Source organism: Erpetoichthys calabaricus, chromosome 1 (genome assembly GCF_900747795.2).
Source record: "Erpetoichthys calabaricus chromosome 1, fErpCal1.3, whole genome shotgun sequence".
NCBI classification, from domain to species: domain Eukaryota; kingdom Metazoa; phylum Chordata; class Cladistia; order Polypteriformes; family Polypteridae; genus Erpetoichthys; species Erpetoichthys calabaricus.
In genome coordinates this window covers 65639736-65655512 of record NC_041394.2, presented here as the reverse complement: position 1 = coordinate 65655512, position 15777 = coordinate 65639736, and the positions used below count along the sequence as shown (strand labels likewise).

The window sequence follows — 15777 nt, the reverse complement described above, 5'->3', positions numbered from 1 at the left end:
ACTTCTCCTTTAAGACGGTGTCACATTGGAGATCAATCAGTTCCAACTGCAACTCCTGTAGTGCTGTTTCAGGGTCCTATGTGAAGGGACATGCCACCAGCTGAAGTGACTTGTAAATTTTTCCAAAATCAGAGAACCAACGGCAGAATTCTCCATGCAGGTCGTCCAGTGATTTCCTGTATTTTTTCACAAGTCGAGGGGCCTCTTTCAGCGTAGCCAGTGTGGGGAAATGAGCGAATGAGTTGTTTGACATTTGCTTTGAGGATAAAGCTAGCTTGGTTTTGAAGGCTCTGACATTTGTGTACATTTCATGCACAAACTGGTCTTTCCCTTGTAGCTTCACGTTCAGCTCATTCATGTGTGTCAGTATGTTCACAGCAAAAGCTAAATCACAAAGCCAATCTGTGTCACTCAGCTCAGGAAAATCGTCAGCTTTCTCAAGTACCTCCAAAAATGAGATAATCTTCTGTTTGAGCTCCCACACTCGTCGACACACTTTCCCCAAACTTAACCAGCGGACATTGGAGTGGTAAAACAAGTCCTGGTGATCAGCATCAATTTCTTCAAGAAACTTAATAAACTGACGATGCTGAAGTCCCCTCACTCGAATAAAGTTAACAAGTTTTACAACTGGCTTCACTACATAGTCAAGCTGCAATACGGATTTACACAGTGCTTCCTGGTGGATTAGGCAGTGTAAGAAAATTACCTCCTGCTCAGGGTTGTCCTCCTTCACCCTCTTCTGGATTCTTTTCAGCAACCCAATGTTTTTTCCAGTCAGATTTGGCGATCCATTTGTAGTAACGTTGGCGAGCGTACTCGCAAGGTAGCTTGTGCCAATTTATGACCCCCGACACACTCATACAAGTCCTCTCCACACGTTTTCCCCTTTAGGGATTTCATGGCCAAAAACTCCTCCGTTATCTCAAAATTGTCATTAATCCCTCTGATAAAAATTAAAAGCTGAGCGGTGTCCTTTATGTCATTACTTTCATCCAGTGCCAAGGAATATAATGTAAATGACTCCGCTTTTTTGTTTAACTTGCTAGCTAAGTCTTCGTCAATTAGCTCAACATGGCGAGTCACTTTCCTGTATGATGAGCTAATTTTTTCAAATGTGTTCTTGCTCTCAGGACACAAGATACCTGCTGTCTCTACCATGCACTCTTTGAGAAACTCCCCTTCGGAGAAAGGCTTGCTGGTCTTTGCTAATTTGAATGCCAGCACATAACTTGCCTCCGTGCTTGATTCTTGGATGGCAGTTTGTCGGATAAAAGTGTTTTGCTGAGCCTGCAAACTAGCTGCCAACCTCTGAGCGGTAGCCGTCCGTTCTTGCGTTGACTGGTTGTTAACGTAATTAGCATGCTTGGTGGAAAAGTGACGGCTGATGTTGTATTCCTTTAAAACCGCAACGGTTTCTTGGCAAATAAGACATACAGCCTTTGACTGGACTTCAGTGAAAAAGTATTCAGTTGCCCACTCCTTATTAAACACTTGGCACTCACTGTCGACTTCTCTTTTCTTTGGCCCACTCATTGTTGCAGATGGGTTCAGAGCAGTAGCAGAGTAATAACAGAGAGTAACCCGGGCTCCGCAAAATCAAGTCAATGTATCACTGCGCCTAATGCTCCCTCTGATGGAACGCCAGGCATTACAGGACAAGGTCAAATGAATGCAGTCATAATTATGATATGATTTGATTTGGGCAATTTTGTACCAATCTTCGGCGGGCCGGATTAAAAAGACCAACGCGCCAGATGTGGCCCGCGGGCCGTAGAGAGAACCCTAAAAACAAAGAGGACTATTTCATTTATGTTAGGTAGAATGCTCAGAGGGGACTGGGTGGTCTCGTGGCCTGGAACCCCTGCACATTTTATTTTTTTCTCTGGAGTTTTTTTTGTTTTTTCTGTCCCCCCTGGCCATTGGACCTTACTCTGTTCTATGTTAATTATTGTTGTCTTATTTTAATTTCTTATTTTGTCTTTTATTTTTCTTTTCTTCATTATGTAAAGCACTTTGAGCTACTTTTAGTATGAAAATGTGCTATATAAATAAATGTTGTTGTTGTTGTAGTTTGCCCACCCCTGAGTTAGATCATTTGTTAGGTTTTTCTTTTAGTATTGAATTTAGTATTTTACTCTGGTTTATTGTTCTTTATTCTATTTAATGATTTATTATCTGTTTCATTGTTCTATTTAGGAAAACATTTGTATCCAATGTTACATATACCCTGCTGTTTTTTCTAAGACTCTGTGAAGCGCCTTGAGCATGGGAAAGGCGCTATATAAATAAAATGTATTATTATCATTATTATTATTACTTTAACATAAACACTCCTGGAACTGACTAAGTTTCAAAGACGTCCCTTTCTTCACTAAGCTAAAGTACCAGATGCTGCTAATGTTACTTATTTTGTTTGTAGACAGAATGCTTACCCATGGTTGCCCAAAGGGTGGTGTAGGACTTGTTATTTGGGTTGTATTAAACCTTATGTTACTGTTCATAATAAATTTCTATAGTCACCCTATTACAAAAGAAAATGGGCAGTATGGATTCAAGTTTCAACCATAAATTTGATACCAAACTGGATATATGGTATAGGCGTGGTTCTTCCAAAGCTTTACTATATGGACAATGAATATATGAACTGGCAAAAGTACTTCAGTTTTGTGGGGTGTCTTACTATGGGAGCAGTTAATGAACTGTGACTTTGTAAAATCAAATGTGTCTTGAGATGTTACTGGCTTTAACAGAGGAGGCACCAGATCAAATTAGACATGATTTACAAGATTTTGACACCGGAGTAAACTTCTGTTCTTTAAATGGTGAAAATTAAACAAATTGTGATCACTAGCTAACTAAATGGATGAAGTATATACACCAAAAATATCTTTCCCAATGACATAGCCCTCGCAAACCAGTTTTCAGGAGCTGTGAAATATCAGATATTATGTATATAAACTCAAAGAAGCAGCTAAAATAGTTGTGGAATAGAAAGTACCTGATTTAAATTAGTTGGATAATTACACAGTCTAAAATATATAAAGCTTGATCGCACATCAAAATTTCAACAGATATGAAAATAAGGAACATGATTCTTACCAAAATCAGCATTAGGATACAGCACAGTCTCTATAGTATCTGAAAAAGAAAGAATCAGAATAGAGATATTACTATTTGCCTAAGATGCTTGAAAGCATTGAAAATACATTCTTTATGTTGAATATCCATTTTGTAAAGGCACTTAACTTAGCTTCTTTAGGAACTCTGCAAAATTCTGTTCCTGTTTAGCACTAGTAATAAGGCATTTGGGATGAACATCTTCAATTACTGCAGAAAAACAAATTAAAATCATATAAATTGCTTTAGAATATGAAGCTCACTATATAAATAAGAAAACTAACACAATGAAGCAATATAAAATGAATGAAAAAATGCAACATTGTGAAAAATGCGACAAATATGTAGGAGGCCTTCATTAGTAATTTCAGTCCTAAACAATCAGCAATAATAATGTTATTACTACTTTGTGAACTTTACATTTGCACATAGCTCAGAAGTGTTGAACAGGACATCAGACACAAAATATGTAGATATATATTAACAACTTATTTATAGAAACTGCTTTATGCACAGGTTAGATATTTGTATATTTATTTCAGTATGTCCCAAATAAGAATGACAATGAGGTACAATAATCAGCCCTGCTATTCAGACTTCTATGATAATACTGGATTAAAATTCCAGTCTTGTCACTAACTATGTGGAGCTCATTTACCGTGATGGTTTTCTTCTGTGTATTTCATTCCCAAACTCCCCCACATACTATGTTAGTTGTCCTAGTGATTTTAAACTGTCATTGTACAGTTTGATTGATTGTGGGTGGATTGGTCAGTTTGCACTGAGATAGACCGGTGCACTATTTCTTGTTTTGCAGCTGATGTAACTGAAATAGCCTCTGACCTCTTGTCATTTTGTAATGGACAGGTTAAAAAATGTATAGTGGGTAGTGTGAATTTCCCCTTGGGATTAATAAAGTATCTATCTATCTATCTATCTAGATAATTTTGCCAAGTCAGCCAGTTCTTGCAAATGTGTGAAAAAATATAATTATCTTAATTATAAGGGGCAGCATTATGCACAGAGGCTACTCTACTATGCTACTGCTGCTTTACAGGTCCAGAATCCTGGGTCTGTAGACCATGGTTAGTAACTGACCAGGTGGAGTTTGTATGTTCTTTCGTGTCTGCACAGACTTTACTCCAGATACTTCAGTTTCCTCCCATATTCCAAAGACAAACTGGTTAGATTAAATTATGATTCTAAATTGGCCGATGTATGAGAGTGGGTGTGGGTATTTGAGGGTCCTTTAGCATCCCAAAAATTCTTCCGCAACAAAGTGATATTTAATATATATTTATTATATTTAATATTTAAATTGATTAAATGTAACACATCCTATACAATCATACCTTTGTTCAATAATCTAAGGCTATTGTTATCCTGGGAGTCAGGCATGAAGTACACAGCACAGTCAACCATACTATAGTAGGCGACTCCAAGTTGGCCATGATTGCACAGCACACTGAGGTATACCTGCAGAAAAGACTTCAGTATAAATAAGAAAATAAAAAATGAGACATTGTGCTATAAGCACAAGGTGTTTAACATAGTCACCGTAATTTCAGAATACTAAAAATAATTTTAGAAAATTACATTTTAAATAATGGCACTTTAAATAACTGAAATAAAAAAGTCACTACATACCCTTCCTATTCTATGTTTTCACAAAGCAGGACATCACTAATTATCACCCAGTAATCACTGATATCTAAGATTAGATAAGTCTAACCTTAAATTACAAGCAATATTCAACAAAAAAGCCATGTGTGAAAAAAATAAGTACATCTTTGCTGCCTCTTTATTCGAGCGCTACCAAACAGGTAATCTTGAGCATTCAGATTTGCGGTGACTCCAAGCCAAAAGTAAAAGACATCATCAGTGTTCTTAGAAAAGCATTTGTTGCTGTTTATCAGTCTGGGAGGGGTTATAAGGACATCTTTGGCCAATTAGAAATCTATCATTCTCTACTCAGAAGTATTACTAACAAATGGACACAATTCAAAATAGCTGTCAATCTTCAAAGGAATGGGTGTCCCAGAAAATTTGGTGAACCTGATTTCAATGACTTGTTATTCCAAGAACTTTATCAAAATTGTTGTTCTATGACAGTCATTTACCATCAACCATCATAATCAGCTTTAAAGTTAGTCTGTAACACCTTAAAGCAAGAAATGAAGGCAAAAAGTCAGTCATCACATCTCAGTTTATTAAATATTTTTGTAGAACATAACAGTGATAATAAAATTAAATTACATGCATTGGTAGACTACATTAAGTACAAGCTTTTTAGCAGTATTTTACAATTTCATGTAGTTTAAAATAGTCCAAATAGGATTGTGGTGGTTCAGTAACTTTCATGAACAGCAGATTTGTACTGAAGTGAAGTAAAATTGGTTAATCGTTGGTTGAAAAACTTAATTTAAAATGGGACTTTCCAAATCAATTTCCTTGAAGGATAAGTGTGCCAAACTCCAACAATACTGGTCCATTGGGAGCTAATTTATTATTATTATTATTAAGCTGATTTTTGCAGACAGGCAGACAGATAGAGACACAGACATGAAAATCTCTATAGGGGCTTTTTACATTACATGTGAACACACCTAAAAATAGGTGCAAAATCCTCCAAGCTTGGAAAAGTATGTAATACAACCATTTAAATTTCTAAAGTAAGCAGATTTTTAGACCATTATTAAAATGTGAAATTATGCACTTTTCTGTATACAGTAAGAGCTTTATTATGTAAAAGGCTAACTGTAAACCTGACTTGTTGAATGTAAAGGACTATGCTTGAAAAACAACTTAATGACTGAAAAACGAATAGCCAATGCTTTGAAGTGACTAATTTAAAGTCCAGGGGCCTCATGTATAAACGGTGCGTATGCACAGAAATGTTGCGTATGAACGTTTCCACGCTCAAATCGCAATGTATAAAACCTAAACTTGGCGTAAAGCCACGCACATTTCCACGGTACCTCATACCCTGGCGTACACAATTTCTCCGCTCGGTTTTGCAGACTGGCGGCACCCAGCGTCAAAGCAGTGCTACTGTTCCTGTGTGGTCACCCTTTCTTTCTTAGACCCACATTCCTGACGCAGCATTATAAATACACTGAAACTAACTGCATATTGTTTATTAGTGTAATGCATCTGATTGTAATTAACCTGTAGCAATATAATGGTCCGGGGAATAGCCATAGTATTCCAAATACCATAGCTGCTTTAGCGTTGTTACTCTCAATGCATCTTGTTCTTCTTTCAGCTGCTCCTGTTAAGGGTTGCCACAGCGGATCATCTTTTTCCATATTACTCTCACTGCACCACTCGGAATATTTATATCACTGATCGGAAAGAGAATTATCGGTATACAGTTTCAAACACACGCTGCCTCAGAAATCCGGCAAAACGCGTCAAAGTCTTTCCTGTACGGACCTTTCGTTTCAGAAACAGTTTCATTCCAAGAACTATAAACGCACTCAATCAAGTGCTCCTTGTAGAACTGTTTGTACTTATAAGTACAATTACCCCACTGTAAACTTGCACTACACTTATAATATTGCACAACCTGCGCCACTTTATAAAGTGTGTATGATGACAATATCATTTTTAAGATGAAATGCAGCAAAATATGTTGCTTATAGTATACAGATAAAACTTTAACTTCATTTAAATAATCTGTATTGTTAATAATTAAACATGTAAGGACACGGTGCCGCAGCGCTAGCTAGTTCATGGATAGCTCCTGCCTTGTGCTGTATTATTGCTGGTGCTGACGTGACACTGGAAGGATAGACGGATAGAATAATTAAACATGTACTACGAAGCTATTTCAGTGTTCCTTAAAAGTTTTGAAGAATCGGCGTTCTACGCTTACAGATGGCTTAACGTCTATTACAGAGCTGATTGTGTGGCGATTGGGTATTTGGAGAAAGAAAAGTATGGACAGGAATTGGAGGTTAGTATGTTTGAAAGAGACAGTACTTCTGTAATAAATTATTTCATCGAATGTCGTGCATGGCACAGCAAGCCTCTTGCGTGAGATATGAACAATCACTGCGCCACCGTGTTCCCATGTTTAATAACATGCTTTCATTCCTATCATCATGAAAAAGATATCACGTATACATCTCAGTATTTTAATTATTCAGAGAGCTATAATATCACGAATGTAATGGATTCTGTGTCCTGTGGGAGGAAGAGAAAGTCTTTTTTAGAAGGACGTAGTGATTCACACACATAGAACACATAGAAGAACACATACAAAACAAAGCATTTAACGTGCTACTTTAGTTACAAAGGTATTTGAGAAACTATTAAATTAAATGATTTTAAGATGAAGTTTATGATGTTCTACTTTAATGACAAATTAAACTACGTGATTGAAGTGGAAATTTCGAGATTAAAGTTGACATTTCGTGCTTTTTTCCCACTTTGTGTCTATTTTTTTTGTCTGTACCCTAATAAGCTTTCATATGACACTCAGACGGTCCGCTACGAGTCGCCTTTTCACGCCGACTTTGATATGTGACAACTTCTTTTTTATTTTGGGCACTGTGCGACTTTGTGAACTTGTGCTTTCAAGTTTGTCCGACACTCTGTCACTCGATCAACTTTCTTTTGTTGATTAAACCACTGTTTAAACCAACAAATAGTACGTTTTTCCTTTGCCTTCACTTGGTATTCGCTGAAATTCTTATTTTTTCCCCCGTGATTTTCCCATTGTCTTTTCACAGAAGGCTATTTATATCAATTTGCATATTCAAAGAGGCATAATTCTGGGAGGAGTTGGGGCAGGACAGAAGGCGCGTGCACGTGCATTACTTTTCACGCTGATCGTGATTTATGTAGTGGAAGAACGTGAAAGTTTGCGTACGCACAGATTCCTGCATCTGGATTTTTCTGTGCGTACGCACATTCCCGCTTTTGTGCTTATGCCATGTTATAGTGTGAGTTCTACGCATGGCGTTATACATGAGGCCCCAGATCTCAACTACTTTGAAATATTATTTTGAGACCTTAAGAGAGCTGTAAGTTAAAGGAGTGCTGTACTGAGGAGAGGGCTAATTCCTCCAGTTTGATGTAAGACACTAATACACTCAGACAAGAAATGATTACTTCAAGTTTGTGCTGCTAAATGTTGTACTACAAGCTACTGATCATCAGGGTGTTCTCACATTTAGGAAATGAACTCTGCATGGTAGCTTGTTTGATAAATTAAAAAGGAAAAAATTAAATCTATTATGTGTTGTATGTCACCTGAGATTAAAAAATTCTATTTTCAGGACCTTATGAGGATTAAATGATTGTTAGTGATGCCCTAATATCCCAAGCCTGGATAAATGGGGAGGGTTACGTTAGGAAGGGCATCCGGTGTAAAATTTTGCCAAATCAATATGCGGACAACAATACAAATTTCCAAACCTGATCGGTTGAGCCTTGGGTTAACAACGACCACCACCAGTACTGTTAGTCAACAGGGTGCTGGCGGAAATTGGGCTACTGTTGGCCGAAGAGGAAGAAGGAGAAGAAGAGGGGGGGGAGACGTGTCTGGAGGCAGGAGGAGAGGAGGAAGGTAAAGAGAGAGGAACTGAGGGTAGGAACTTTGAATGTTGGCAGTATGACTGGTAAGGGGAGAGAGTTAGCTGATATGATGGAGAGAAGGAAGGTTGATATATTGTGCGTGCAAGAGACTAAATGGAAGGGGAGTAAGGCCAGGTGGATCGAAGGTGGATTCAAATTGTTCTATTATGGTGTGGATAGAAGGAGAAATGGAGTAGAGGTTATTCTGAAGGAACAGTATGTCAAAAGTGTTCTGGAGGTGAAAAGAATGTCAGACAGAGTAATGATTATGAAGCTGGAAATTGGAGGTGTGATGATGAATGTTGTTAGTGCATATGCCCTGCAAGTTGGGTGAGCAATGGATGAGAAAGAAGATTTTTGGAGTGAGTTGGATGAAGTGATGAACAGTGTACCCAAGGGACAAAAAGTGGTGATTGGAGCGGATTTCAGTGGGCATGTTAGTGAAGGGAACAGAGGAGACGAGGAGGTGATGGGTAGGTATGGTGTCAAGGAGAGGAATGAAGAAGGTCAGAGGATAGTGGATTTTGCCAAAAGGATGGACATGGCTGTGGTGAATACGTATTTTAAGAAGAGGGAGGAACATAGGTTGACGTACAAGAATGGAGGAAGATGCACACAAGTAGATTACATCCTATGCAGAAGAGTCAATCTGAAGGAGATTGAAGACTGCAAAGTAGTGCCAGGGGAAAGTGTAGTTAAGAAGCATAGGATGGTGGTCTGTAGGATGATGTTGGAGATCAAGAAGAGGAAGATTGTGAGGGCAGAGCCAAGGATCAAATGGTGAAAGCTAAAAAAGGAAGACGGCAAGGTTGAGTTTAGGGAGAAGGTGAGAAAGGCACTGGGTGGTAGTGAAGAATTACCAGACAGTTGGGAAACTATAGCAGATGTAGTAAGGGTGACAGCAAGAAAGGTGCTTGGCGTGACATCTGGACAGAGGAAGGAGGAAAAGGAAACCTGGTGGTGGAATGGAGAAGTACAGGAGAGTATACAGAGGAAGAGGATGGTAAAGAAGAAGTGGGATAGTCAGAGAGATGCAAAAAGTAGGTAAGAGTACAAAGTGATAAGGTGCAAGGTGAAGAGAGAGGTGGTGAAGGCTAAAGAAAAAGCATATGATGAGTTGTATGGTTGGACACTAAAGAGGGACAAAAAGGACCTGTATCAATTGGCTAGACAGAGGGACCGAGCTGGGAAAGATGTGCAGCAGGTTAGGGTAATGAAGGATAAAGATGGAAATGTACTCACAAGCGAGGAGACGGTGTTGGAAAGAATACTTTGAGAGGCTTATGAATGAAGAGAACGAGAAAGAGAAGAGGTTGGATGATGTGGAGATAGTGACTCAGGAAGTTCAACAGATTAGCAAGGAGGAAGTAAGGACAGTTATGAAGAGCATGAAGAATGGAAAAAACATTGGTCCATATGACATACCTGTGGAAGCATGGAGGTGTTTAGGAGAGATGGCAGTGGAGATTTTAACCTGATTGTTTAATGGAATCTTGGAAAGTGAGAGAATGCCTGAAGATTGGAGAAGAAGTGTACTGGTGCCGATATTTAAGAATAAGGGGGATATACAGGACTGTAGCAACTACAGGGGGATAAAATTGATGAGCCACAGCATGAGGTTATGGGAAAGAGTAGTGGAAGCTAGATTAAGAAATGAGGTGATGATTAGTGAGCAGCAGTATAGTTTCATGCCAAGAAAGAGCACCACAGATGCAATGTTTGCTCCGAGGGTGTTGATGGAGAAGTATAGAGAAGGCCAGAACGAGTTGCATTGCGTCTTTGTGGACCTGGAGAAAGTATATGACAGGGTGCCTCGAGAGGAGTTGTGGTATTGTATGAGGAAGTTGAGAGTGGCAGAGAAGTATGTAAGAGTTGTACAGGATATGTACGAGGGAAGTGTGACTGTGGTGAAGTCTGCGGTAGGAGTGACGGATGAATTCAAGGTGGAGGTGGGAATACTTCAGGGATTGGCTCTGAGCCCTTTCTTATTTGCAATGGTGATGGACAGGTTGACAGATGAGATTAGACAGGAGTGCCCATGGACTATGATGTTTGCTGATGACATTGTGATCTGTAGCGAGAGTAGGGAGCAGGTTGAGGAGACACTGGAGAGGTGAAGATATGCTCTAGAGAGGAGAGGAATGAAGGTCAGTAGGAACAAGACAGAATACATGTGTGTAAATGAGAGGGAGGTCAGTGGAATGGTGAGGATGCAAGGAGTAGAGTTGGCAAAGGTGGATGAGTTTAAATACTTGGGATCAACAGTACAGAGTAATGGGGATTGTGGAAGAGAGGTGAAAAACAGAGTGCAGGCAGGGTGGAATGGGTGAAGAAGAGTGTCAGGAGTGATTTGTGACAGACGGATATCAGCAAGAGTGAAAGGGAAGGTCTACAAGACGGTAGTGAGACCAACTATGTTATATGGGTTGGAGATGGTGGCACTGACCAGAAAGCAGGAGACAGAGCTGGAGGTAGCAGAGTTAAAGATGCTAAGATTTGCATTGGGTGTGATGAGGATGGACAGAATTAGAAATGAGTACATTAGAGGGTCAGCTCAAGTTGGACGGTTGGGAGACAAAGTCAGCGAGGCGAGATTGCATTGGTTTGGACATGTGCAGAGAAGACATGCTGAGTATATTGGGAGAAGGATACTAAGCATAGAGCTGTCAGGTATGAGAAAAAGAGGAAGGCCTAAGAGAAGGTTTATAAATGTGGTAAGAGAGGACATGCAGGTGATGGGTGTAGCAGAACAAGATGCAGAGGACAGAAAGATATGGAAGATGATCCACTGTGGCAACCCCTAACGAGAGCAGCCAAAAGAAGAAGAAGAAGAAGTGATGTCCTAATATTTAAAACATAAATATGAAAGAGGGTGTACTTTTCACAATACGTTCATGACATATACTGTAATGACTTTCTTTGTGAGATACATTTCAAAACAAACAAAGATAAGTCAAAGCAGATATTTCCATTTGAAAATATACAGTTTTTAAAATTAAAAAAAAAAAATTGTTGTAATTAATAATAGTGAAAACTCATATTCAACATTTTACAGTACCTCATTTTCTTCGTTACTGTCTTGGTCTTCTTGTTCATTCATAATTTATCCAAAAATCTCTTAAGGCTATTTACAAACTCTCAGTCCCTTTATCTAGCAATTTTTCTAACCTAAACCACAAAAGAGAAAGTGTACAGTGTTTCAAAACCTGCACATAACAACTATAGATTATAAAGAAAACTGTTCTCGAAAAGAAAAAATTAAGTTATCATTGAAATGAAGGCCAGAATCACATACAGATGAAAATAGAAATCTCATCAGGATAATAGAATATATTACTGATGGTTTCATTAAAATGTATATCCATCCATCCATCCAAAAAAGTCAGATTGTTGTGTATATTCCTTGACTATATGGAACCCTTTTCTATTATTTCGCAAAAAATGTAAAACAGCTGGCATAGAATTAATATTGCTTCAATGTGAGAGAACATTGAGAATGCATGCCCCAGACTGAAAGTGACAAGAACTGAACAGATGTTATAGTGAAATATCCATCCAGTTTCAAAACCTGCTTATCCAGGGCAGGGTTGTGAGACAGCTGAAGCCTAGCCCAACAAACAATGGGTGTAAGAAATAAAAATCCTATACAAAATTATCACAGAAAAGAAAATTACATGTTTGATTACAATCGAAAATAGGAGGTATGGTGAAACAATAGTTAACACTGCTGCCTCAAGAATCCAGCATCCTGCATTTGATATCCATGTCTAGTTATTGGCTGTGAAGCATGCACATTCTCTTCATATCTGTGTGGCCTTTCCTAGTGTCTTTGTAAGTTTGGCTTCTAGTATTCTAGTTCTTCCCTCTAAAAAGGGGGAAACCACTGTGACATTAAGGAGACCATGGTTTGCATCCCAGGTGTTCCTTGCCTGCAGCTTGCATATGTTCTCCATGTGGGTTTCCTCCCACAGTCCAAAGACATAAAGATGAGGTGAATTAGCATTGCTAAATTAGTCTGTGTTTGTGTGTGCAATCAGCTCTGCGATATACTGACATCCTGACCAGGAGATGTTCTTGCCTTGTGCCCAGTGATTGTTGTGACAGGCTCCAGCTGTCTTCTGACCCTGCTTGGATTAGTGAGTTAGGAAGCTGGGTGAATGGATGGATGCTTAAAAGGGTCCTGAAATGGATTAGTGTCCTATTCAAGGCAATGTTATGCTTTATTTTGCACCCAGTCTTGGCTCCCTATGAATCTTAACTGGACGATATTAACAGTATATTTATGTTTTAATTTACATTCAATATTTGACTGAGGCAAATCATAATATAGTACAGCTACACAGTACATGAATTTTCTAAATTCACTTTATCCAAGTGAGAGATGGATCCTATTCTTACAGCACTGAGCCCATGGCAGACATGAACCCTGGACAGGACACCAGTCCATCAATGGGTTCTCATCTGCACATGTGCATAGTCACTTAAAGATGACCAGTTTAGTATCACATCAATTTAAGACTCATGTCTTTGACATGCAAGAGGAAATCCAGAGTACCCAGTGAAAAAAACACAAACACATGAACATCATATAAAACACAACACACATTCAGGGGTGGGGGTTGATTTGTTTTCAATCTTATGTTTGTAAAAATTGATTTATTTGTATTGAATGTTGTGTGATTTTAATAAAATCAATAAAAAAACAAACAAAAAAAAACACACAACACACACAATGACCAGGCCAGGATTCAAATTCAATCCCCTGAGGTTATACTGCTTGCAAAGTAAAATAATAGTAACAATAATAGAAAGTAGATAGATTTTTAATGCTTTAATTTATTGATGTATAACAAAAGCTGCCACTTACAAAATGCACACATGATGGAGCTGATTATCTGACTGAGCATCAAGTACTATCAGAATAAGTAAGTTGTTCAATACATAAAAATTTCATATGGCGCCTATATCCATATACTGATTATTGGAATGATTTAAAACCCACAGTACTAATTCAGAATTTTGAGCTTGTTACTCCTGAGCAAAATAGGAATACGCTTCTGATTTTTTTAAGCAGGAATAAATCATTAAACAAAATGCATGAAATGACAAAATAATGTGGAAACTTCGGTTAACTATTTGCAACTCTGGCAGTAATAACCTTCAATGCCGTTCCGTATTATTTTCTAACAATAACGTGTGTATGATTAGGTTTGGGTTAAAATTAGTCGATAGAATTAATCTCTCGTTTATGTATGACGTTTCTTGGCTATCGTAAAATTAATGCGAATTATTATTATTATCGTGGCTGGTATATAATAAGCAAAAATATCAAATATATCAAAATGTAAACATTAATATTACCTTTGCTTTCTGAAAACTGAGGGGTTTTTCGAGAACTGCGAACTCCAGGAGACTCAGCGTTTATAGGCAAATAAACTTCGCGCGCAACACTCACGTGAGTTGTGGGTACCAATTGCTACTCGAACTTTCCATTTGCACTCGGCACTCGACCGTTTGCTCGAGAGTGCATGTTCTGAAAGCGGAGGGATGATTAGATGCAGTCGTAATCAGGCGGTCTCATTAAAAGTTATGTTGAAATTTTAGTACGTTGTAACGGACACTTGACTACGAAGACTGTGTTTATGTATTCGTAAATAGGTGCATAAATGGATTTGGAATACGATCATTAAATATGATCACGCACTAAAGGCGGCATTTGGAGTTCTTCATCATAAACGGACGATTTGCAAGTGTAAGAATAGGTTGAGATTTGTAATTTTCATCATTAAAACATTTCTGCTGGTAGGCCTTTTCCCAACATTGCAAATAGATGTGCACTGGGTTAAGGTAAGCGCGTGTCTGCTTATGCTTCTGCTGTTCACTGGCATCGTGTCCGGGTTTGATGCTTTGTGACCTGGTATGAAGTCGTCCTACCTTTACATTTACTTAAATGTGTTTTGTTTAATATATGAAAAAAATGTTTTATCGTGCCAGAATTAAATTTTAAATGTTATTATCACGGCTACTCATAACATTCAGTAAAATTCTACCGCAAATTAGAAAGGTTAAAATAATGGCACGGATAAATCGTAAATTAACAGTTAAGAATTACAGTTTGTTATGAGCAAGCACATTCGCTAGATGGCGATATGTGATTGCTGTATTTTCAACAAAGTCTTCCAGCGGATCAGTGTTTTAGGCAGTTTTTAAAGGTCTGATTAATGGAGCATAACTTGACATAAATGCATTCCCTTGTCATTCCAATGAATGGATATTACAGCGAGGCCTCTCACCTGCAGGGTTACCATAGGAAGTAACAAAGAGGACATCTTATGGAAAACTTGCCTTTATATACAAATACATACACACACACACGTATTTATATTTCTTTACTTAATATGGTGAGAAATCAAGCAAAATGCCACCTTTTATTGGCTAACTAAAAAGATTACAATATGCAAGCTTTTGTGGCAACTCAAAAGCTTGCATATTGAAATCTTTTTAGTTAGCTAATAAAAGGTGTCATTTTGCTTGACTTTTCACTACATTCATAATGGCTAACTCGGTACAACTCCCTAGTACTATTTACTTAATAATAGTAACACGGCTAATTTTATTATAGCACTTTTCCTATGCTTAAGCGATTTTACTACAAACTCCCTCTCTCTGGGTGTTTGAAACTGGAGCAAGAGATATCCAAAATAAGACCTGAAGAAAATCCCTTCTGTTTACAGTATGCTGAATTAATATGTTTTACATTTAATTATTAAAAATGTGTCTAATTTTAAATGGCAATTCATAACTATTTACAAATGCCTTCCAATAGAATGGTGCTGTATCAGTGTGTACTGTAGTTGCAAAAGAAGAACACAAAGTGAAGGATGAGTTCATGCTGAACTGATAAAATACTAAGTGTTGAAAAGATAGTGTTTTTAAAATAGTCTGTTTTTAGGTGGGATGATTTAGGTTTTTGTGTATGATAGTGAAAATTTGATAGTGGTTTTAACATGTCTGCATCACGGCTTCAGAGACCTGCTGGATAGAGTTGGATCAAATGTCATATCCAGTCACTGC

At 38.1% G+C, this 15777-nt stretch overlaps 1 protein-coding gene across 1 annotated transcript in view; it reads right to left on the bottom strand.

Moving 5' to 3' along the window:
- The window catches only part of msh5 (mutS homolog 5), a 58143-nt gene extending 46277 nt beyond the window's left edge, over window positions 1-11866 (bottom strand). Inside the window, 4 exon segments of the mRNA XM_051919818.1 lie at window positions 3103-3141; window positions 3250-3330; window positions 4473-4596; window positions 11762-11866. Coding sequence (XP_051775778.1) covers window positions 3103-3141; window positions 3250-3330; window positions 4473-4596; window positions 11762-11803 — 286 coding nt within the window. The 5' untranslated portion in view covers window positions 11804-11866.
- Window positions 11867-15777: the final 3911 nt, after the last annotated feature.